A 26,173-nucleotide genomic window follows, 5' to 3' on the forward strand; every position below is an offset into this window, starting at 1 on the left:
GTTACCCCTCCCCCCCAAAAAAATTAGGGATAATTACACATTTTACAAGAAGATTCACAACACATTTCTCATAAACAAAGTTCTTAACAATGATTAGTCAGTGTACCAAATTTTGATGGTATCAAGTTTTCAGAAACATACCTATAAAGTGGTTGATAGCTGCAGTTTTCTCACTGGCAGTTCTAAATTCTAGTCTCTTCAAAACTACACGATTTACCTCAATAGCCGATAATCTAAGATGAAGAAATTGTTTTTCCCCTCATCTAATGACTGACATAGATATCTATGTCTGTATGTTCTTGGCTGAGTAAAAGAACAATGTCTGAAGGTAATTAAAGCTTTTAAGAAATTCTTTTACTACTGAATTTCAAATCACACACACAAAATAGGTGAGAAATTCTTTTATCATATTTAGAATCAAAATATCCCTTAAAATATTTACATTTTACAGTAAAAAGGATAGCAAAACACAAGATCATGTACAAGCTTAAGTATTCAAGTTTCTGAAGAGCCAAAAAAAAAAAAAAAAAAGGAAAATAATGGCCTACCACAAAGCTATAGTGTATATGGTAATAAATGCCTTCAATGAGTGCAGATTAAAGCAGTAAATGTCCTCCTTGGGCTTCCGATTCTTGGTCAAAAACTGCTCAACTAACTGATTAATATAATCTGATTATGAAGTTGCTTGCCTTTTTGTTGCTTCTCTACAGTTTCTTTAAAAACAGTGCAATTTAAAACAAACTTACAGAGCACACATTACTCTCAAATTAGTCATATAAAGAACATTCACTAGAGGCAGTAAATATATTCCATAGTTAACCATATTTACCAATTAAGGAATAAAACTAAAATTTCTAAGCCTTTATTGCATATTAATAAAACAAATCTTTGAATATACAGCAATGTAAAACTTTTAAAAATATCAAATTCCTATAGCTAGAGACAGTTGGTATGAAGGGATGATGAGCACTGGTACAGAGCACTCTGCACCAACACACAGGATTTATTGTTCTGCAAACCACCAATATTAAAAATTTAAAAGATGGCACAATCTTAGCAGGCAATCAAAGTTTTTAAGATACAATATTTAACAGTTACTTAAATGTAATCCTGAAGCAGCCTGCAAATTTTACCTTTTGCTTTTAGCTCTGTCAGTGTGGTCCCTATCTTTGTGGTACCTGTCTCTGTCCTTTTCTCCTTCTCTATGTTTACTTTTCTCTCGCTCTTTGTCTTTTTCATGGTCTTCACTTTTAGGTTTATCTGGTTTCTTGTCTACATTCCTACTATCTCTGCTTGCTTTTCCATCTGCTCCTCGATCACTGTGTGATAACCGTGCCCTCTCTTTATCTTTGTGCCCTTCCTCCCTGCTTTTTCTGTCTCTGTCCTTCTCTTGGGTTCTGTCTCTGCGTCTATGCCTTTCAGATTCTTGCTCCCATTCCTTTTCATGTCGCTCTCTTTTCAAGTGGTGCGAATCGCTATAAAATCTCTGGCGATCTCCTTTGCCCCTATTAAACTGCCTATCCAGTTGCTGTTGGTCTTGCCTACCCCAAGGGTCACTATGACGCCTTTCTGGTCTTCGAATGTCTTTAACCTGGTAAAAATTTTGTGGGCCTATATACCTTGCTGTTTGTGAAAGGGGACCCATCATACGTTGAGGTTGGCCTGTCAAATGAACAACAGGTGGCCAGGGAACCATGGGATTTTGAGGAAAGCCAAAGCCTGGAGGGGGAAGTAATGGAGGTGGCAAATGTGGTGGAAATCCAAACATGCTTTGTGAGGGGAAATTAGGAGGCCCTGGAAATGGAAATCCAGGGGGGTTAGACTTGAGATGCTGAAGGTTGGATTGCTGTGGCCTCATTGGTGTAAAGTTTGTACTCGTTCTGGGGCTGGTGCTTCTGGAAGTAAAGCTGATGCTTTTAGAAGAAAATTCTGATTGATTTGTGTTTCCGACTTCAAAATGAGATGATGTTGCTGCTGCTCCTCTTCGAAATGGGTGCACAGTTTCAATATTTTGCATTAAAATATCCTCCTGTAAGGGTTTTACTTGTTCTGTTTGAGAAGTATGTATGTTTTCTACTGATGCTGAGTTTTGTGCAACCCCTGAATTATCACTCTGCTGAACACATGAGTTTTTCTCTGCAGAAGGCAACTTTTCCTCTACATTGATTTGTTCTGTTAGGTGCTCCTTGTGTGACAGACCAGGCAGGCTGAGTTTTTCTCCATTCCGGCAACTATCTCCATCTTTGCTTTCTGGAGCAGTTATCTGCTGACTTCGTCCTGCTGCTTGCCTAGGATCCCTTTTCAAGTTGATAAACTGTGGGGACCTTGCCGAACTAGCAACCAGATTTTCATTACAACTCACACTGCCATCTGCATTTCCTTTTCCTACATTAGACCTGCACGGAGAACTAGTATTTGAAGTCTGATTATCTTGCAAATTATTCTCTTGATCTTGCGGCAGCTGTCTTTTTAATGTTCTCTCTTTATTCTCCACAGTTTCCTCTTGTTTTGACTGAATTGATAAATTTGTTAAGAATACTTCTGTAGAAACATCTGGTGGTTTACCTCTGAGACTAAGACTCGGCAAAGGTCCCGGAGAAATGGAAGAGGACCCCGTTACTGAAGTTTCTTCTACTAGTACCGAGTTACCTGTAGATTCTGAAAGATTATCTATCTTAACCTTTACCTCCTTGGCTTCACCATCAGTTACTTCCACTTTATCTATTATCTCAGCTTTGGAATTGGCTTGCTCATTTATAAATGGAATTTCTTTAAGGGTATTTTGTTCTACCATTGACTGAGACTGTTCATATACTTGACCAGTAGTACCCAAAAGGCTCTGAAGTATATCATCCACAGGAAGAGGTTTATTTGCTAATTCCAGAGTAGAAGGCTGATTTTCCCAACCAATCAATACCCCAGGAAGGAATCTTAAAGGTTTTGGTGGCTCCTGTTTGGCGACTTCCACTAAAGGTTCCAGTACTGTTGGAAGGTCTTCCTGAAGAGTCTGCTGAGGCTTATTTCTCTGCTTGTGTAACACAGTTGTAAAAGAATTAAAAAAGTCATTTTCTTCCTCTGCTGCTTCCTCTGTGGAAACGTCTATTTTAGTTTTTTTATCAGGTGGCAATGCCATTGGTACACTTTCAGGAGTCTCAGCGGTATGACTAGTACTAGCACTAGCACTAGCACTAGCACTGGCACTAGTACTAGCACTAGCACTAGCACTAGCGCTGTGTTGTCGCTTCAGTTTTTGACGAATAATTAAGCCCAACAACAGATTAGGTCTGTGTAGTTCAAGCCCTGTATAAAATCAAAAACATCAATTAAGTTACTTTCAGTTATTATAACCAAGGGTAAGTTTCTGCATCTAATTTATTATAGGCTATTAAATGGGTGCCTTTCCCTGTCAAGTCAGCTCCAGAGGCCTGGATCCCAAGAAAGAAAGCAGAGTCAATTTTTTGACTCTGGTCCCACCTCCCACTTTTATTCACACACTGTTATTAAAATATATACCTACCGGGTCCATCAAAAGGCACAAGAGGGTGTGGAATTTTATCTGTGGCACCCAAAGGAATAAGGTACATATCTTTAACCTGCTTCATGTTGTTAGCAGCTACTCCATAGCGCTTTCTACTACTGAAGTATGCAAACAGCAAAGTATAAGAAATTTGATCTTCTTCAGTTACAGGTGTGAAGCGAACCACACAAATTTCCTATTCAAGAAAATAAATGGTTGTTTAAAATAATAACCTAAACAACAATTCGGTTTTGAACATCATTTCTCAACTAGTAATAATCTACTGAATTTTATAATGATGGTTACAAAATAACAAGATTTACCAACTTAAATGTAGATAAGAATACTAAAAGTAAACAACTCTTAGGAAAAGATCTTTGCTCACCTACTGATGGATTTATCTGAAAGTATCCCATAAGAAATTGAGTCTCAAGGTAATTAATGTGTTCCAGGTGACACACTTCTCAGTGGCAGAGAAGATATTTACACTCAAAAGTCTTTTGATATCTATCTATATTATATCCTTATTTCTAATGTTATTATCTCCACAGAGGGCTGCCTGTGTTCTCAGTGTACTGCAAATTAATAGCTTCTACCATTACCACCCTACAATGTATACATATACACAAACAAACACATCCACCAATAAATCAATCTATAAGAATTGATTTTAGGAATAAACGGGCTGGGTGAAAAGACCTCAAAAACACATAGGCCACATATTTTGTAAAATCATTTGGTTTACTCAGGAACTAATCTGCTTGCCTTTAGGTTCTTGGCTTTGTTTCAGATAACAGAGAGAGTCCCAATTTGATATCAATTTGGTAATGTAAAAAAAAAATAAATGCTTTTTCATGAAGGTACATAGTCAAAATATGGAGAGCCAGCATCTGTTGCAAAGTTTAAACTGATGCAAGATCCTACAGGAAACACGTGAATGAGTTGAACTACGGCTCTACCTCTTATAAAAAAATCTGTCATCTTAACTGTCCTATTTTAGAGGTAACAACTATTATAATGTTTCAGTCAGTTCAACATGGAGGAATAAAGTGTTGAGCAGTAATACATGGATAGATCAAGACTGATTCCCAAAATATCCAAGAGTAAAACTTCTAATACTTCCCCATGACTTTTGCTATCATGAGAAAGTGACAGAAAATAAATACAGTAAATTTTGTATAGTGCTTCAAAGTTTATATGTATTCTAACACTATCAGTTTAAATTCTAAAATCTATTTTGGAAAAAAATATTCTTTTCAGTTTAAGATTATGTATTTTGGATTACTTCTAATCTTACTAGTGACTTCTAATAATCTTAAAGAGATAAAAAATTAATGTTTTCTCATTCAAGATTTATTTTTTAAATGTCTCTAATATGCTAGGTATTATCATCCTTGGAGGGGAAAACGATTTCTTCTAACGATTAATTTTTCCTGTGTAGTAGTGTTCTATTAGTTAAGAAATGACAGAAAGTAGAGAGAGAGAGAAATTTATTGTGATAGAGGCTATTAATTATCTCCCAGTAGCTACTCTCCTTCTTTCCTCCTATTACAAAGAGAAGCCCTTAACTTTTAGCTGGGCACATGGCCATCCAATAGATTACATTTCCTGAGATTATACTTCCCAGCCTTCTTAGAGGCTATGTAAGGCTATGAGACTAAACTCTTACCAATGGAAGTTAGAAGAAGTGAAATGATAACTGCAATTTCTAGGTCTTGCTTTAAAAACAATTGTACAGACATTCTTTATATTTTCCCTTTTGGTGTTAAGTTAGCTTTGACCATGTCTGACTGGCAAAGACACTTAGAACTAGCAAAATAACAAGACCGAAGAAGGCTGGTCCCTGAATGATCTTGTAGAACCAGAGCCACCGAACCACCCTGAATGAATGACCTACCTAACAAAAAAACAAACCATATTTTTTGAGACATTATATTTTAGGACTTCTTTGTTGCAGTGGCTTAGCCTATGCCCTAACTAAAACAAATGTGTATAATCAAAGCAAGGCAAAATTCCAGGATGAATCTCAATATTTACTCTAAAACATTTCTTCCAAAACACTGACTGAAGTCACTGAGAAAGCACACCAGAAAGTGGAGGGGGACCCAGAAATGCTGGGCTGTTTTGAGCCTTAGCAAATGGCTTTAGCTCAGTTTTGTTAGGCATATTATTTAGATTTAGAATTTGTACTGGCTCCCTCCCAGGAGACTTTGCATAAGAACTCTTAATGGTTTACTTTTCAAATATTCTCTCAGCCTTGTATAATGAAAAAAGTTTTCCTTACCTTCGTTCCTGATGCTTTAATTTTTTCCACATAATCCCAAACTGTCTGAGGTGATATCCTGCCACCTACTTGAATACTATCTGGTAGATCCTGTGGTAAAAAATGGTGGTCAATGTATACAGAATACATTTATTATAATATTCATAATTCATACAAATTTAGCTCTATGACTAATTTAAAATGGTAATAAAAAATAAGTAAATAAAAAGATTATGAAATGTATGAGAAAACATAAGAATGCAGAGAGACAGTAATTAGGCTTTACCTCAAATGTCAATTCCAAATGACTGAGATGAAAGCCCAAAATAAAGAAACAATCTGAGGTCATGTCAGTTCTCAGCAAGAAAGGCAGGCACAGGAAAGAAAAGTAGTGGCAAGCATACCACACTGACAATCCAGCAAGAATACAACAGCTTCAAGAATATCAGGGAAGATTGTCTTTCCCCTCCCACCACCCACCTTTTTTTTTGTTCCGGTGTTAGTGGGCAGGGATATTCCTTAATCATTAACAGCTGATTTCAGAAGTTAAGTTTGATAACAGGGTATATTTTTGCACAGAAAAGGAAAACATTGTAATAACATAAGTTTCATTTTTTTTTTAACAGACACAATTTTCCTGAAAACAGATGATTACATATGAAATCAATTAAGAACTGTGCCATTAGGAATATTTCAAACTTTAATCAGTATACTTCCATTTTTTCATGAAGACTTAGAAAAATTACAAAAAATATAATTAATTGATATTAAATTCAGTTAAGTTTATTTAAATTATTAATTGCTTTAAATATTTTATTTGGGGTTGTCTCAAGCAAACTAAAATACATAGAAAGTGGAAGTGGAGTTCTGGAAAACGATCACATAGAAATTGACTCAGAAAGGGGAATAATAATTATGTTTAAAATCAAAAGGGTTGCAAAGTTCAGGACTTAATTCTTCATTTTAAAAAAGAGTTATCTTCACCATGGACTGATGAAAGAGTGAATTTCTAAACAGATTTGTTCAAAAAGAAGAGTATCATCCATTTATAAAACTGACATTTCTAAAAAATTATTTGCCAAGAAAAACTGTAAGTAATAATTAAGTTGTTTATTAATCAAAAACACAACTGCTAAACAAATCGATGAACATTAGATAAGCAACATTACACTGAGTTAAACTAATTTCAGCCTAATTCAAATGAATTCTTATGGTAATCTTAAAAAAAAAATCATATATATGATTTAGGCTTTCTGAAATATTAAAAAAAAAATTTAATTTTTGCCTTTATGGACTGAGAATGGAAAAAGTTAATGTTATAGATATGGACATAATTAATAGCAAAATATCTCAACAAAAATACAGTACATTGAGTACGGACTTATTTTTCTTCTGTATAAACACAAAAATACAAACTTTCTCAAAAATAGTTCAAATAATGTAATGTCATACTTATTTATCATAATACTATTAATACTATAGCTGCTTATTTTCCATAAATATTGCACAATTAGTTCCTTCCCATTCCCTCAGATATAAAACCAACCAAGGGTACCAGTGCAGCAACTATGGTCATTGGTCTCATGCGACTGTCAACTAGCTGTGAAGTTTCAACTACAGTCTAGATTTTGTTCACAGAAATAGGCAGGGAAGAAATATAATCATGAACCTGGGGAAGCATAAGTAGTAGGGAAATTAGAAGGCCTGTTAATAATGAAAAATCTTCTTGAAGGCAATAGTATGTATTTAAAGAAAAACTTAGATATCCATGCAGACTCATTAATTTTAATTCTCTGATATAGTGAAATAATAAGTACATCTTGGAAAGAGTAGGACAAGTGGATTTAACACTTTCAGAGCACAGTTCTAAAACTCCATTTGGGAACTCATAATTCCATTAATTGACTGGTTTAAGGATCATTGTCAATAAATACTTTTATTATGAATGAAAATAAAATATTTTTATTATTTAATATTTTTATTATTTTATTATGTTGTTGCCTTGTCTACTGCTTTCAGAAACACACATGTCGATCTAGACACAAGGGCAGAAAAGTTAACAGTACCTCTGTCAAGTATTCAGGGGAACCAGACACTGGGTAGGCTTTGGTAACAAATTTTGCCACAGAAGGCATGTTGATAAAACCTTTCCAGATGAAGTTCAATCGAGCCAGGAATGTAGACTCAACTTCAACAGTTCCAGGCATCTCTGGACTAAAAAATGACATTAAAAAGGTTTCAGCCTAAAGATATAATCATAAATAAATGCACTGTCTACTTAGTCACCAATTATTTCTATTTTAGCACATCGAGAAAGCTAAATAAAGGCTACTGATTCAAGAGTTTACAGTTTCACTTTATAAAATTATACTCATATCTGTACAGTCATATTTTACGAAGTCATCCTTCTTGGTTGGCTTAGGTGAACTAATGTCCAGAAGTGCAAATAATTTTTCTTCAATGGCCTTTCTCTTGCCTCCTAAGACTAACATAAATTCAGGGAGTCTTAAAGTCAAGTCCCCACACATTCAAATCTCTACACTAACTTTCACAGTCTTGTTCTTTTATCTCAATTAGTTTAGAGTATAAGAAGGTACAATTACTTTGTCAAAAGAAAGGTTCCTAAGGAACACATCGCTTTTCATTTTTGAAGACCTCCAAGTATAAGCTGGCAAATATCTGTAGTGATTCCTGGAGAAATTATGACTAAGAGAAAATTACCGTGGAGCAGGAGAGAATGTTGACTTCGGAGATTCTTGTTTCTCCTCCTCAAAGAATTCAGAAGCCAAAATATTTGAGGTTGAAGACAATGCATCTGCTATACTTTCTGCCTCATTGTCTGAATGTTTTCGAGATACTCCAACAACAACTTTCACTTTTTTTGGAGAAAGATCATCTACAGGTGGTGCCATTCGACCTAAAGCCAGAAGACACCAAAATAGACTATTTTTGAGGGTGGTTCCATAAAGTAGTGGTTAACACGTCTGCTTTACATGCAGAAGGTCCTGGGTTTGAGCCCCAGCAGAGCCATGGCCCATACCCTTGGGCATGCCAGGCCCTGGGTGTGCGCCGTGAGCGCACGGGAGGAGACACCCCGCCTTTAGAGATCCAGTTTTTAAGGGGAGAGGGCAGTATCTGTAGGTCAGGGGTAGAAGTGTGTGTGTGCGTGGGGGCGGTGGGGGGGGGTGGTTAAAAATTTAAAAATTAACTATTTTTGTGAACTGAAATTTCTATAACTTAGTTTACCTTCATTTCTAAAGTTATTCCATTTCCCTCATTGAATTGTCGTATAACCATACACTTCCTGAGGTAATTTTTAACCATCATCATTTCTGAGTTACATTACACCTTTCATTGATGTGAAAAATTAGGAAAAGAGGATGCTAAGCAACTCAGACAAGCTGAAATGGAAACATTATAACCAGAACCTAAAATAGGTTTCTTGACTCCCTAGAAATTTTTTTAACTAAATTACACCAAATTCCAACAGTGTTGATAAATAACTTGAAGAACTGAATAAAACAAATCTGTATCCTATTTTGTGTTACATACAGCAGCAGTTGATGACATATATGCATGCATAGTGCAGCGCTACTTAGTTACTAATTTTGAAAAATATTAGTAAAGTTTAGAAAATGACACTGGCTTTCGTCTACAGCAACAAGAAGGATAAAAATCGCTCAAACATTCTGAAAACAGGTCAGGTCTAGGAATATTTAACCAATGTTTTTGTGCGCTATTAAATTTACTGAAATATTCCCATGGAGATTATTAAAATTAATAGAAATAACTATGAGTATTTTTTATTAAGATTTTTCCCATATAAAACAACTAAATGGGTATACTTAAAAATACTATTACTCCATGGATGGGTTTCTTTAGAGTTAACAATGTCTAAAAACACTCTGCCCTTTTAGTCTTTGCCATTGTACAGAATGCAAAATGTGTGAATATACTTAATTTTGAGAAGATATAATTATTTTTATTACAGAAAAATTACTTATAATACATTTCATCTAGTCTCTCATACAATGATAGAGAGCAGCCTATCAACTAACCTAAAGAATTTTTCATGTTACTAAACAAGGTATGTATCATTCTTTCAGCATACTACAAGAAAAAAATTAAAAGTGAAAGCCACATCTCTAGAGTCTTAAAAACTCTTGATCCTCTATCTTTACCAATAAACTGAATATAAATTTAAACTTCCTAAACACGTCCCCATTTCTTAGGCCCTAATCTAGTCAATCTCCAACATCTGTCAATATTATCTAACTGGATTTTCTCAAAGCTCCTACTGATTTCCATCTCCAATGCTACCACAATTAAAATATCATCATCTCCCACTTGGACTAGTGTAAAAGCTTCCTCTTAGCCAGCCTCCCTCTTTTCTCTACTGGCTTCTTCCACTGTAATCTCTACTCAAAGTCAGAGATATCCTCATAAAATTCCAATGTTATCATGTTCTCCTGCTAAAAATGCTTTAGTCACTCACTATCCATTGCTTTTAGATAAAAGACCAAAATCCTTAATGTGGCCTACGAAAGTAGCTTTTTAGCATTTTTGAACATGATCTCAAAGGTAATATATCATGATCCATTACTTGTATTACTTAGAAGAGTGTGTGTGCATCTGCATATACACTTATGTATACATGTGTATATATATGCATGTATGTGAGAACTTTCTGTTATGAATAACTGGAACTAAAGTTTCAAAAAACCGTACTTATCTTTCTAAGTACAGTTCACCATATTTACTATTCTGTTTTTGTTTGTTCTTGAAATAAACAAACTTAGCTAGTCACTAAATAGATTTCACTACTAGTAGTATTAAGTTACAACCTGAAGTCTAAAAGGCAATAGCTATAAGATACTATGAAATCTGATTTCTAAATACCTCTTCAAACAAAGCATGTGCGTCTTTCCTCCCTGAATTCAGTTCAAACACATGCCATTCCCAGTATCTAGACTAGTCTCTCTCTTTGCAGGCACACTATTCAACCTTCAAATCTCAGCTTAAATGTCAATTCCTCAGCCAAACCTTCCCTAACACCCCCACCCCACCCCCTCAGTCTAGGATAGGTCTTCCTGCTACCCAAAGACATTTATAACAACTATACTTTTGTAACTAAAATCATCACCTGCCTTTCTTTCTCATTAACCATATAGTTTCTCTTAAAGCCTGGATAACATCTGACTTTTTTCACCACTATATTCCCTGCACCAGAAAAGTACATGGGGCAAGGAATAAGAACTTTATAAACATTTAGTGAATGAATGACTGAGGATAAGAATACTAGAAAAAAGGTAATTTGATTGTTTCGTTATATATAATAATAATATAATATGTTATTTCACCCCTTCACTTAGTAAATGACAGTACCATCACCACTGCCTACAATTTCTGATGTCTATCTAATGATTAAATTTTAGTCATCTGACTCTGAGTTGGTAAGTTCAGATCTTATAAAACACAATTAATTCTAGATAGGAAATACACCATAGTATCAAACTGTACACCAATCCTGAAGAACATTCACACAAAAAATGTGCTAGTCATCAAAGGGAGTGGGTGGTTGCTTCACTATCAATACTGGGAAAACAAAAACCTACTTAAATTATGAATACAAGTAGCCCCCTCTCCAAATGAAAGCAACATTTTAGGAAGAAAAAAATTTCCATTTACCTATGCAAATTTTGCAGTTAAGATCAAAAAGATGCTGTCTGTGCTGACTAGTAGTATCTTTGGACATGGAGTCAATCTCTTCTTTTTGTTTCTCAGATCCTTCTATCTTCTCCAATGACTTATTAGCTGTAGGTTCCTAACAAAAGTGAGAGTAAAAATTAGTTTGAGCAGATAAAATTTGGCCTCAATTATTAAAATCAAGTTATATTTCATACTGATATTTTCCCAAAATGAAACTGTTCCATTCTTAGGTTGTTTTTCACCATTTCTTTAAAAAATAAATGTAGGTAATAATTGACTTAAAATAAAGCAAAACTTAATCTTCATTCTTCATGGCATCTAACAAGATTTCATATTATTTTCTCACTGATATTTGAAAATAAGAAGCTGCACCAACTCTCAAACTACAGTCCACCTACAAAGCACCTACAGATTTCAAGGCCTACTAAGAAATTCGCTAAGTCATAGAGACCCCAGGAATCTACATTTCAACAAGTGCTTAACAGATGCCTGTGGAGCACATAGTCTGCATACTAGATAGAGAAATAATACTTTAAACACTCTCAAAAAAACATTAAACAAATAAAATAGGCTACTTTAAAATATATACATTTTTTAAAATTCTCCTTTCTACTTTAAGAACATTAGGCAAATAAACCTTTTCTGAATCTTCATGCACTAAGCACTATAAAACATGACATTTTTATTATCTTTACCTGAATCTCCATGGCAGCTTCCTGTTCTTTCATTGGAGCATCACTTTCAATTTCTATTTCACCTTTATGAGTTATTTTTGTGATTGGCCGTCTTTCGACTTCTCTCTGCTCTTTCTCAATCATCTCTATGGTCTAATAGGAAATATTTTAAAGGAATATTTCACAATTAAAAAATATATTGCCAAATGTACAGTTTTACATAATGATAAGAGCTTATCTAAAAATAGAAAGCATCATCATAGATGATTTTTAATCTTTAGGTGGTCTCTCAAACAACTATACTGAGTACTTACATATACCAGAGATGATTTGGAGTGCTGGGGTTATAAGAATTGGACCCCATGTTTCAGCTTTGAGAAGTTCACATGTACATTAACTAGAGGCAACTGAAGTATGATATAATTTGCTAAATGATGAAACATGATATTTAAAATCTGCTTTCCAATTTAGTATTTTAGCAGCTGTCACAGGGACCTGAAAACTGACTTCCATTTAGATTCCTAACTTGATGTTCTAACATTCCAGACAACCGCATAAAGTTTACTTACTCAAAACATCAAAAATTATCAGGTAGTCCACTATCAGCTGTCTCCTGACTGAGTATACTTTATCGCAATGATAATTCACAATTGAACAACCTCAGCAACAGAACATAGTAATTAAGCAAGTGTAGCAAGAACTAGTAAAAGGTAGCTGAGAGTGGAATGGGTTAAGGAAGGTAAAGATGGGTCTGGTCATTTATCTCATCTTAAGTGGAAACCATCCTTTAAAGAAAGAAATGGCCTAAAGAAAAAACAAGCTAGTCTCCAATGCAGATGATACCCGCAGCCAGTTTCAAAGCAGAAGAGAGGGATACTGAGGGGAAAAATAAAAGAGGACATGATACTATTTTCAAAATCAAAGAACAGGAGAAATCACTCAGGGTGAAATTGAAGAAATATGTGAAGTGGTATAATACATCAAATCAATGCCTCAGATGCTTTAAACTAGATTTGCGGCTTAATACCTAAGATGCAAGTAAATATTATGGAGGAAAAAATCAGGTAAATCACATCGTTAATATAAACTCTAACCAGTGTTTTCTACAATAAAAGCCTAATATTCTGAGGCCACTGTAATAAAAACAGTGGATGATGTGGCTAATCTCACTGTCACAATAACACTAAGTCACAGATTCACTTAATCTATAAAGGTATTCCAAGTTACAACTCCCAAATGAAAACTCCTGGCATCGGTGACTTTCAAAATTGTTTAGTTTTAAAAATGCGATCTGATACACACATTATATATGTTATAAAACACTCCAGTTAGGTCTGGAACAGTGCTACTTAATTAAATGCACACTATTTCTGTGAATATAAACATTCAGACATGACAATTCAGGTCAGGTTTCATCAATAAATTTATTATAGAAAAAAACTTATTTTTCAGAGTTTTTGGCATTGAAATTCTGATTAATAAGAGATTATAAAGCTGCAAAATTTTCATTCTGACTTAATCTGGCTCTACAAATTATCGATATTCATAATACCTTCAAATTGGGCTCCTGAAAAATATAGATGTGATTAAGGAAAGATGTGATTTTCTCATCCTTCTGATTTACAAATTATTTAACAAACCACAAAGTATTTATATAACCTGATAATTTGAGAAAATGACAAAAAAGCAGCAGAGATCAAGAAAAACGAAAGACAGAATTTAAGAACCAGGTTAATGAAGGATAAGTAACTAGAAGGCTGAAAAAAATATAGGCTTTGATATAGTCAAACACATATTCATAGCCAATCTTACATGTCTGTTTTCTCTTCGTCTCCAAGCAGCTAACTCTTTAGAAGCTAGTTCTTCTGGACTCATCCTTATAAGATGATCAGGAGTTACTTCTCCTTTCAGTACTTTTTTAAACAATATCTGGAAGTATTTAAAAATGGGAAGGAAAAGGGAAAAAAATCATTTTAAAAAGAAAGAGAAGTTACTGTACAGAAACCTGTAATAAATAAAGATGCAATTTAGAAATTTGATTTAGATGTTTTATGATTTACATATTGCCTACTACCAAGAGAATAAAATGACAGCCTTGTAGCCTAGGAACCTATCATATAAGGCAGAAAAATATACACTTCATATAAAAATCAAAACATAAAGAAGCATGTACAATGGGATCATTACAATGCCTATGCAAAAGTTGTATGAAGTCTTCCCAAGGACAAACTCTGTCATAATAGCCAACCAATAGTATAGCAAGGTACTGCATAAAAGAACTTTACTAAACACGATGTCTTTTATATTTTAAAAAGTTCATATGTTTACAATCTAACAGGCTTGGAGGGAACTCCAAAGCAAAGAACCAACTACAAGAAAGAAATCTAAAGGAAATATTTACTAATTGAAATAAAGTGTCCAGATAATATAATTCAAGAAGTAACCTAACCCCTGGACCATAGTGGCATATTGTACAACGTAGAATTCTCTTAAGTAGCTGTTAGTATACTTCAAGAAAATACCTATAATCACATATTATAGCAAATATCATTATACAAATTGACAAACTGCTATCGCTTATGTGAAAACTTTGTAGAAGTTAAGCAAATATGCAAGTAGTTTGCATCTATACACACAGCTTTTAGATTCCAAGTCCCAAATAAGAAATCCTAGGAAAAGATTAAGGGTTCAATTAATGTTTACTCCATTGCTAATTTATGTAATTTACTTTCTTAAAGAGTATAGCTTTATTTTCAGATTTAAATCAGAAGTATTACTACAGTGTTATCAATTTTAGTTTAACAGCTTTTGAAAAATACATGTTTTTTTTTTTTTTTTTTTTAATAAACTGGATTAAACTAGGGACAAGAAAATTCACATAAATTAAAGATAGTATTTTACATTTTAATAGATTCATTATATAACCCTAGTCACTATCATGCAGAATTCATAACTCAGTTTGGTAACAAAAGACTTTATTAAAATTACATGATCTTACTCCAAGAAATAAATTATAGATCTACTGTATTACAATCTTAAATCCCTATATATTCAGGAAAGTTGGAAGCATTAATTTCTATGAACATGAACAAAACATACTTACATTGTTTTTAGGATCTTTCAGATTGAACATCAAACTTCTATATTTGTTCTTATATTTAGCATCTGTGTCCCGAAAAAAAGAGAAAAGCTCTTTTTCAATTTTTGTGGCAACTTTTGCTGCCTTTTCCTCTGGTACCTTCAGATTTGAGTCTGTAAGTCTTAAAAGTAGAATAATTCAATTATTTTTCAACTACATGAAATTTATTATTCGATTTTTTACAACAAGAATGTGTGTTACCTTTTCATAAGAATATCTTTGAGAGAATGTCTGACACTTTGTCTGATCTGGTCTGCAGAGGGCTTACAAGCAGAAGCAGCAGGAAGATGCACATTAGATACTCCTTTTTCAATTTTCTTCTTTTTTATCTCTTGCTTCTCATGAGCACCTGATTTAAATAAACATCAAAACACATTAAATTGTTCCTAAGAACATATTTTTCTTAATGCATAATGTAAGTTTATAAACAAAATTGATTAAACACCACTATTTCTAAATATTCCATATTGAAATATTCCTGACATTCTAAATCTATACAGTGATGGATGTTAACTAGACTTACTGTGGTGATCATTTCACAATATATATAAACATCAAGTCATTATGTTGTAGACCTGATACTAATATAATGTTATATGTCAATTATACCTCAATTAAAAAAAAATTCTAAGTTAAATAAATTTTAATTAGAAATTGAGTGATTAAAAAGTGGCCCTAAAGCTATAAAATATATATATACTTTTTCCATTTTAGACAATGGTTTTCAGAGCTAGTTACGTTTCACATATATACATTAGTAATTTTTTAAAAACTAGGTAATTTGATCTGAATTTATTTAATGAACAGACAATTTAATGATCTTACTAGTACCACAAAAATGATGATGAATCTCCTCTGGTTTTAAAACAACTGTGCTTGACACTGGTAAATTGAATGTTAAGCTTTCAAATGATTTTTCATTCAATCACTACTTCATGCACATCTCCAAAATCTAATGTGAAACATTCCTCTACTCTGACCTCCTATCATACCAGTTTATTTATTCTAGAATCTTTCAAACAATTCTTAAATCTATCATTTTTACCATTCATGCCCTCACTTTCCCACATAACGCAATTCTGATTAGATAGTCCAACACAATTACCTTGCATACTTATTCTCTCTCTTTTAAATTATCTGCAATGGTAAAACCACAACCCTGGTGAAAGCCAACTTTTATCCTTCCTCCAAATGGCCTACAAACAGCTGAAGGTAACTGAAGAAAAACAAGCACTGTGCTGACAGATCTCATTTTAAATTTATAACCACAAATCTCAAGTAGATAACTCAATCTGCTGCCCTAATCCTATTAAATTTTTATAGTAAATTTACTCTCTCACTTTCCAAAACCTCTATTTTTATACATTTTCTCCTCTCAAACCAACAATACCGCCTTCTCCAACTTCAATCTCATTTGATTTTCTCACTTCATATTTTTACTCTAAGAAAACAGAAAATGTCAGTTATCACATCATCCCATAATCAAATCTACTAACCCTACGTGCATCTGTCCTCCTCCTACCACATACAATCTTCCTTTTCTAAGACCAAACCCCTCTACGTGGATCCTACTCCTCTTGTCTCCTTCAGGGATTTTGAATCTCAACTATCATGTAATCTTTCCTATATCACCAGATTTTCTCTCTCCACTGGGTCATTCCCATTAGTCTTACAAACATGCTCTAATTCCTTTTAAAAAGTCCTTGATCCCACATCCATCTCTAGCTACCATATCATTTTTGTTCCCTTTAACAGCAAAATTCCTTGAAAAAGTCATCTGTAATCAGTATGTTGTTTCTCACTTTCCATTCTTCCATAAGCCAATAAAATTGGCCTTTGTCCCCACTGCTCTACCAAAATCATTCTAACCAAGGTCACTAATTATCTCTATTTCCCTAAATCACATATTTAGTAATCTGTGTTCATCTTATTAGATGTCCAGACGAGACAGCATTTTGTGAAACAGCGGATCATTCCCTGCTTCTTAAAACTTCATCTGGTTTCCAAGCCACTACTATGGTCTCTTACCTCACACAGGCCATCTCTATCTTCTTCCTAATATCTAAACGCTGATGCACCTTAAGGGCTCTGCTTCTGACTCTTCATTATTAAACTCTCTCTGTAGCTGCTAAGTTCATGATTTTAAATAACTTTGTACTAATAAATCCCAAATTTAAATACCACCCCCCAAAATCTTCTCTAAGCTTGACTCATCAGCCAAAAGTTTATTCAAAAATCTCCACCTGGATGTCTAACAGGCATCTCAAAGTTAAAATGCCCAAAACATCATTTTTCAGTATCCCTCCCCAAATTTACTTCTATCTTTCTAATCTCGGCAAACAACACCAACACTTATCTAATCTACTAAGATTCTTTCCTTCAACTATCTACATCTAATTCATCACCAAGTTGTGCCAACTCTAGCATAAAATACATCTGAATCTGACTACTTTTCACTACCTCCACTGTATCTCTGTTCCAAGCTACCATTCTTTTTCTTAGATACTGCTTAGACTCCTAAATGATCTACCCTCCCTCTCTCCGAACACCCTAAAGTTCAATCCCCACAGAAAAAAAAAAAAACAGAGCAATCCATCATTTCCTTTATAAAATCTTCTAAAGCTTTCCCATTATATTCAGAATATAAACTCTCGGCCTCAAAGTTGCAATATAATTTTCTCTAAATTTATCTTCTACCACCATTTGATCTCTCATGTAATACCTTCCACTCACTTCACAGTAGTTTTCTTGCTCCTCAAATGTCAAGTTTATTTCTACCTCAAAGCCTTTTGGCTGTGCCACCTACCTAGTCCTTCCTCCAAACAATTTCACAATCCCTTCAAATCCCACTTCGCAAGTTACCTCCTCTATTCTAAAACAAACTCCCACCACTCTCAACTGTGACTCTTTATCCCATCACTCTACTTGTTCTTCACAGTGCCTAAATTCTGTAAAACAGCATGCCAATTTCTTATTTGTCTACTTATTGTCTTCTCCCATTAGTTTTTAAGTGCCACGAGGGCAGGAGCCTTATCTTATTAAGTTCATTAGTACTTCCTCAGAATTTAGAGCAATAGATTTTTGTTTGTTTGTTTGTTTTGCGAGGCAACCTTTGGCTGATCTCACATATTGCAAGGACCTTGTCATCTTACAATCCCTTATTTTTTTATTTTTTTACTCCTACAGCACCTGATCTTCCTAGGTGGTCTCCCATCCAAGTACCCACCAGGCCCAACCCTGCTTAGCTTCCGAGATGTCTCAGACGAGATCAGGCTTGTTGAGGGTGGCACGGCTGTAGACTAGAACAACAGTTTTTAATTAAAAGTAAGGTCAATCACCTAAACCATTTTTATTGCCATTAAAATGTTTAAAAATTTTAATTTCCCTTAATATACTAATTGATAGTATATGAAATAAAATAAAAATACAATCGTATATAATATTTTCTATTAATCTCACTACCTGGTTTTGAAGCTTTGTCCCCTGTGCATGTAACAGTTATAGACTCTTTTGGTATTTTTTCACTTTTTTCTTCTGAGGATCTCCGAGGTAAAACTGGTTGTCCCATCTTTCGAAGAGGAGCTAGCTGCCATTTTTTTACTTCACTATCTCTACAGTCTGATGAGTTTTTGCCTTCGCCAGATTCCTAGGGGAAAAAAGTACTTAATTCAGTAGAATGAAAACTATTAAACTATTTTTAAATATAAAGTAAACTTCAAGAGTATACAAATTTAAAAAATTAAACTTAATTAGTACTACAACTTATTGTAATATCAAACATATTCTATTCTGTAGTCAGTAACTGTTTAGAGGGTTTTTCACAGATGCAAAAAAATAATTAGCAAAAAGGAAATTCACCTTTTCATTCAAAATCCATTTATTAAACATCTATTTTCTGCAGAATACATAATAGTTTAGTTCTCCTATAGAGGAGAACTAAAAAATTGAGATAATGGTCTCAATAACAATACTAGAAACAAATAAGATATAATAAGAGTTCTCTTAGTTGACTGTGGCTTTGAAAAAAGAGAAGTTGTGGAGAAACAAGTATCTATATTTTTCACTTTATTCTAAAACAAATGAAGTTATAATCACCTATAATAAATGTATCAGTTAACTTCTCAGTATACCTATATGGGCAATTTTAACTCTCATAATATAGAACAAACCATAAGGATGCTTGCTACTCTTGTCCTAACATAATCGACAAAGGACTTCTAGTGAAACCAGAATTCTGTCACATCACACTAGTATTTGAAAGACAGGGAGAACACTGTATCTATATACATATAATCACAGGTTTTAAGGAAGAGTATATACAAAAACTGATTTTCTCTAGACTAGGAATCTTCTAATTATTTACTTATTTATTTATTCCTACCTCTCCAACCAGATTTACTTGAGAGCAAGAACATTTCAAATCAGTGTTATCTACCCGTATAAAAGTCTGGTACCATCCTAGGCACACAAAAGGAACTCAGTAATTGGTTCAACACAAAATCTAGGGATAACAAGTGATATTTAAAAAGCAGATTCGATTCCATAAACTAAAATCAGGTATGTCCAGATAAGATTCAGCAGTTTAACATCAAAAAGAAAAGGAAGCAATAACCACTTGGACAGCACATGCATTTACAGAACCATTTACAAAATCCAAATAACCTCGGTTATTTTTTGGATAGAGACTAGATAGGGGTTTTCTCAATATTAATGTTTTTATGCCTTTTTAGACCAGTAGGGACAACTTAGCTAAATGACAAAACAATGAGCTATATTTCCAAATGGCCAAGAAATTATATCCAAGAAGTGATGATTAATAGTTGACAAACAGAAGTTTTGCAAAAGTGTGCTATAAACTTCTCAATGAAGCTTTCAGTTCATCATTAATTACTCTGGTGCTAATTAAATCAACAGACAAAGCAACAGCATGTTAGAAGGATATTATCTGATTCTCAAAAAGTCTTGGCAGACTGGAAAAGTGGATGCCACAAGGATTTGGCGAACTGAAACTTAATCCAGATTTGTCATGTAAGAAGCATCTGAAAAAAAATGAGTTTGTAAATAATAGGGATTTGGGAGAAAACGTGCTTATGGCTCTTAAATTTGAATGGTTGGACTAAAAGATTTCCAAGTTCCCTCAAACTCTGCAATTCATATTATTATCTTTTGGATTATCACAGTCAACTATCCATGCACATTTGCTGCCACTGTGTTTCTTCTCTAGCACTATCTTAAGAATAACAAATCAATGATTAGAAAAAACAAAGGTAATAAAAAGGTAAACATTGAAAATAAAAATTTAATCATATAAAGTGCTGTGTCCTTTATGCACTTCTCCTATGACTAAATATCCTGAAATTTCTATTTAGAAAATACTTTTAGAAGGTAGTTAAAAATATGAAGGAAAATTGACAACTTTTAGAGAGTCCACATTTTAAGAGAAAAATTATGAGGTAAGGGTTCCAAGCAAACACTGGGACAAAGGTCAAAAGAATTAAGATTACTTTCCCTCAGAGAAAAAGTAACTCTTCCACTTGAAAATAAAAATGCCAAATGTGGTTTAAAGACCAGTAGATATTTATGATCTGAAAACTTTTTTAAAAAATTAATCAACAAGCACAATTTACACTTACTTAACACTAGAAGATCATATACACGTCCTACCTCAGAAATCCAAGTATCACATTAGGGAGAGAAATAGCACAAAAGATGCTAAGAAATAAGATCTCAATGTTCTGAAGATGTCACTACCTGATTTCACCAAAATTGCCAAAAAACTTTTAATAAAAATCCATTTTTATAGTTAAATAAGTTTGATATTATACACTAGAACAAATCCTAAGAAGAAACTTCAAATTCTCATGGTCTATACAAATTCCTTAAATAACAAAAGAATGCATTCTTGAGCTGCTCACCCGTTTTAAAATTTTGACCTTGTGCTTCACTGTGTCATCTATGTATTTGGTTTTGTCATTTGTTGGTGTGTGCTTTGATAATCCAAGCTTTTCATACTCCATTGTTTTATCTTCACTCAGGCCTTCAACTTTAGCTTGGTTTTCCAAAATATCTGAATCCACTATTTCAGTCTTTTTATCTTCTTCAGCACAACATTTCACACACACGTATTCTTTGTCCTCCTCTCCCATTTGCTGTGCTTGAGAAAGACTTAATCCAACACAATCACCATGAAACCAGTCATCGCATCTCCCACAGCCAACCATAAACCTGGAAAATAAATAAACGAAAACTTTTATTTGATGCATTTTCTTAAACCAATGTCAAAAGACCAAATTAAAATTTTAATATTTGACTTTTTGATATTTTGCATGTTTTCCATCCTTACTCATTCTATCAATTCAACATGGAGCAAGTTTTCAAAGAAAAGAATATTCTATGAAAATGGAACTTTTAATAAGTCAACTATTTTCCCTCTATGAGAAAATACTGGGGAAAAAAACCATTAGGATGAAAATAATGGGCAACTGAACTTTGTCAGTATACTCCATAAAATAACAAAGTGCAGAATAACAAAGTATAGAATAACAATATTTCTCCACCAAGAAGAGTGGAAAGATTTGTGATAGATTGATCGCAGATAATCAGTTACATTTACCACAGACCTAAGCATAAAATTGGAAAAAAAAATCATTTATCCAATGAATCATTTTAAGTGACAAAGAAAAACAGCAACAAAAATACAACTAAAAAACTATCATAATGGAGTCTCTCAAATTGTTTATTAACCATCTTAACTATATAACTATTGTTTGAGCTCAAAATATTGTGGTTCACGGTGTCACATTGATTTGGCTAGAAAATCTTTTTATGTAGTCTTGACTATGGACTTCCTTACTACTGATCATGTGCTTTAAATAAACCTTTTTCACAAATAAAGATCACTGTCTTAACATGAAAATATTAATATTCACGATGATTTAAAATTTCCAATCTCCTTATAAAAGTTTTCCCTTTACTGCATTTTATCTAAAATAACTTCACTAACCAATGAAAAAGTCCAGAGACATGAGATTTACGACTCTAAAAAGCTTGTTTTTCTAACCTAGAAAGAAAATCTGGAATTACTTTGGAATAAAATGGCAAATCGAATGTACAAACAGCAGTTAGATAGTGAAATTTTTTACATACTTTCAATCCATTGTTAGGAAAACTACAAAGCTCACTTAATCATGTTTAACATTTTCCTATCTTCTTCAGGTTAGTAATTCACTATATGTTTAGAAGATAGATGGATTTAGGTATATTCTTTAATGACTTAAAGGCTTCGTCCTTTTTGATAATAGTGGCACCATAATTGGTGTCAAAACACTTTTAAAAACCTGTGATCCAACAGGAAGATGTTAAAGGCAATAGGGTGATATAGCCAACCAGCCCTAAATACACCAGAGGTTCTTTTTTAATGTTGGAACTATAAAGATCAGAACAGTTTCAATCTTTACAGGGTATCTTACATCAAGCCAAATGCCTTACTCCTTAACGGCAGCACTGTTCTTCCTCACGTGCCTTTCTATTGTGCACCAAGATATTGCTGTGCATTAAGGAACCCTGATTTCTTCGTGTTTCACCATTCTTTACCCTAACTGGTAATTCCTGTGCTAGCTTTACCAGATAAGTCATTATTTCCCCCAACAATTCATTTGGTTTAGGGAAAAGGCAAAAAAAAAAAAAAAAAATCATGCTGTATGTAAAAAACAGACCAACCAGAATGTTTTGGAGTCATAAGCCTAGTAAGAAAACCTTCAAACCATGTGGTATGTTTGCAAAACAGAAATGCTTTCTCTAGCTTTGGGGGTATTTTAGATGGGTCCATGTCTCAATGATATAGATCTTCCAGCTAACAGAAAATTAAGTTTCAAGTTGCAAAGTTGTAAGAACTGCTATTTCTTGAAAGCAACTAACTTGTCTTTGAAATACTGAAGGAAAGCAGTGATTCCCCTTTATTTCCACTATTAGAGCTATGATTTCTTTAAAGCAAGTCTCGAATACTTTCAATAAAACATTACTTAAAAACCTACACCATGATCATGGCCACGTTTTGCTGCAAATCCAAATCTAAATAGCAATTCATAAAGCATATGTTAAAGTTTCAAATTTTATTTAGCGAAGAACAGCTTTATAATCATGAAATTTATTATTTCACCATGCCTTTCAAGTTTATTTTGGAAATGTCTCTTCAACTTAAGAGGCTCTGAAAAGCAAATCTTTAGTGCCATCTATAAATGTATCTTTATAGTTTAGATCTTACTTAAAAAAATAATGCAGTTAAATAAAATTCTGAGTAATCAAGAAAAAAACTTACACTGAAAAAATTATTTCACATTTCCAGGGGGAAACCTAAATAACTTGAAAACTGAATACCCCAAAATGTAAATATATATCACTTTTAGATTTAAAACTCAGAAGTATTATGAACTTTACGAACCATATTTTTTAAGATGACTTATTACAAGAGATTATACATTTCCTTTTCATGTTATTCCTCATGGCTTACGAGGGAGGACAGTATGGGTCACACAACTAGAATTACTTTCCCATTTTCTGCTATCCTTGAATTTCTGATTACCAACAGGCAAAATCACTTCAGAAAAAGACTACGATCTGTATATTAAATCTTTCATTAAGAAAAAAACAAATCAATATTGGATGTTTAGCTCTGGAACAAGTAGACGGTCAGCATAAATCAGTTAAATGTGAGAGTTTGAAAATAGCTGTTTTATGTTCATACACAAAATTTTTAAAAAGAACTAGATCTACTCTAAGATAAAAACATTTAAAATTCTAATCTTTCTGGCATAAGCTAAAATATATTCTTAGAAATTTTTCAAGTTTCTTCAAAATAAACCAGAGACAACATTGTAAACTCCTATTCTTAGCAAATTCATGTCATTAGTTCACTAACAATGCAACTGTTACAAGATGGTCCTTCAGTTCTGATGAGCATTTCCTTTCGGTGACAAATCTAAACCACATTACTGTGAATGTGTATATACTATTTTCTAGGAAAGGATTCAATTCCACATAAACATTAAATAAGTGTTTTTGTCACTGACAACCTAATCTGCGGGGGGCGGGGAATGGTTATCTATCAAACACTTAAAAGTCCTGAGGAAAACCAGTAATCATTTATTCTAGCAGAAAACTTCCTTCTCAGAAAAAGTTGAGTATAAAGCTATGAACCCATTCTGCTAAGATTTTTTAAAATTTCATCCAATATACTAATCTTCCATGACTGAGCAAGAAAGTGTAATATAAAATGTAAATCTGTCTTCTGGAGAACTAGAAACTACAAGGTAGAAAAATATGAAAAGACTAAAACTTCCTTCCAAAATACCAACTGGCTTATGTTTAAAAGTAGTTCAAAGACAACATTAAAAACAAAAATGTTAAATAGTTTGGTTTTTTAAATAAGATGTATACTTTTCTTATAAGGCTAAATCAGGAAAATAAAAAAAAAAAACCCCCAGCATGATGTATAAAATTGTTATAAAGTCGATACAAGTCAATACCTACTGTCTGTAGGATACAGTTGTTTATGGTCAAATATTACATTTGGCCATGCCAGGAACAAATCTATATTAAAAAATATAATCTCCAACTGGAGACACATATAAGAAGCTAACTTCAGTTGTAATCCATGTAAAATGCTGGTTAAAAGTCTTTACAGAAGCAAAGCTGTCAGTGCTAGAAAATGTCAGATTAACAAACAGCTTTCAATGTGGTGTGTGTGATAAAAAAGATGAGTGAAAATTATTTCCAGATGTCCTTCCTAATAAATTCATATTATTATCCATGAATTAAAATAATAAAATTACATGCTGCATGACAGGTGCATTTTTTTGAGTAACCTGTGTTTACGAGCAGAATGTGTCAAAGTAATAAAGGCTAGTTAATATGTAAAGAAAAAAACGATCAATTATTTAGGGTTTTTTATTCACAAAATTGAAGTAATGTGTAATGGTACTTCCAAAATTGACTATTTTCCAATATTATTATATATTATTCATGTCAATTACATAACATGCACTTAAAACCCCTACACATCTAATATTCTAAGTCATTTTCCAGACTGGAACAAAGACTCTAGGTTTTATAGAGTAGATCCAAAAGGTAGCATTAGGTTAAAAAGAAAAACAAACAAACAAAAAAAATACATCATATTAGGAAAATAACTGTTGATGTTGAAGTGACAATCATCATTAAAAAGTATGGGCAAACTCCTGAGGACCAGGCCATCATAATATAAGTTTATTCTACATATGAGCTACATTTTTAACATACTTAACATGGCTTTCAACTTTAGGCCAAAGTCTCCTTTTAGAAACTCATCCACTTTAACGCTCCTATTCCATTACTCTGACCATATGTAATGATGATTTTTAAATGAAATTCTGGTCGAGAGAAAGGACTGGCTTTAAAAAGTACATAAATGTACTGTCCCCTCCCTAATTATTTTAGACCTGAAAATTTAGCAAGCCCACTTCAGAATATTTGAATAAAGTGTTTAAAATAAAAAACCATAAAGAGTCTACAGACATGCTACCTTGAACAAGCCCGATCCCATCTGATCTCAGAAGCTAAGCAGGGTCGGGCCTGGTTAGTACTTGGATGGGAGACCACCTAGGAAGACCAGGTGCTGTAGGCATAAAAAATTAAAAAATAAGGGACTGTAAGCTGACAAGGTCCTTGAAATCTGTGAGGTCAACCAAAGGTTGCCTCACCTAAAAAAAATTAAAAAATAAAAAAATTAAGAATTTTAAAAGTCAGCTCTTAAACTTATTTTTACTTAGGAATTTAGAGCTTGTCTTTTTCCATGACATAATAAGAGGGTTGTTTTTTTTTTTTTTTTTTTTTGT

General features: G+C 33.3%; 1 protein-coding gene and 2 pseudogenes across 5 annotated transcripts in view; 1 reads left to right on the forward strand and 2 right to left on the reverse strand.

Moving 5' to 3' along the window:
- Positions 1–332: 332 nt before the first annotated feature.
- Positions 333–26,173, reverse strand: part of PHF3 (PHD finger protein 3) — a 73,461-nt gene continuing 47,620 nt past the window's right edge. For all 5 annotated transcript variants that reach the window (XM_015600430.1, XM_006926411.2, XM_015600429.2 and 2 more), the window contains 12 exons: positions 21,218–21,527; positions 18,765–18,948; positions 15,504–15,651; positions 15,267–15,423; positions 13,976–14,092; positions 12,185–12,316; positions 11,469–11,604; positions 8,502–8,697; positions 7,847–7,994; positions 5,802–5,891; positions 3,518–3,713; positions 333–3,300 (listed from right to left, as the gene is read on the reverse strand). In XM_015600430.1, the coding sequence (XP_015455916.1) occupies positions 1,130–3,300; positions 3,518–3,713; positions 5,802–5,891; positions 7,847–7,994; positions 8,502–8,697; positions 11,469–11,604; positions 12,185–12,316; positions 13,976–14,092; positions 15,267–15,423; positions 15,504–15,651; positions 18,765–18,948; positions 21,218–21,527 (3,985 nt within the window). In that variant the 3' untranslated portion in view covers positions 333–1,129. The remainder of the gene's footprint in view (positions 3,301–3,517; positions 3,714–5,801; positions 5,892–7,846; positions 7,995–8,501; positions 8,698–11,468; positions 11,605–12,184; positions 12,317–13,975; positions 14,093–15,266; positions 15,424–15,503; positions 15,652–18,764; positions 18,949–21,217; positions 21,528–26,173) is intronic.
- Positions 18,480–18,602, reverse strand: LOC112475048 (annotated as a pseudogene).
- LOC112475072 lies at positions 25,844–25,962 on the forward strand (annotated as a pseudogene).

This window comes from Pteropus alecto, unplaced genomic scaffold (assembly GCF_000325575.1).
Source record: "Pteropus alecto unplaced genomic scaffold, ASM32557v1 scaffold7, whole genome shotgun sequence".
Classification (NCBI taxonomy): Eukaryota; Metazoa; Chordata; class Mammalia; order Chiroptera; family Pteropodidae; genus Pteropus; species Pteropus alecto.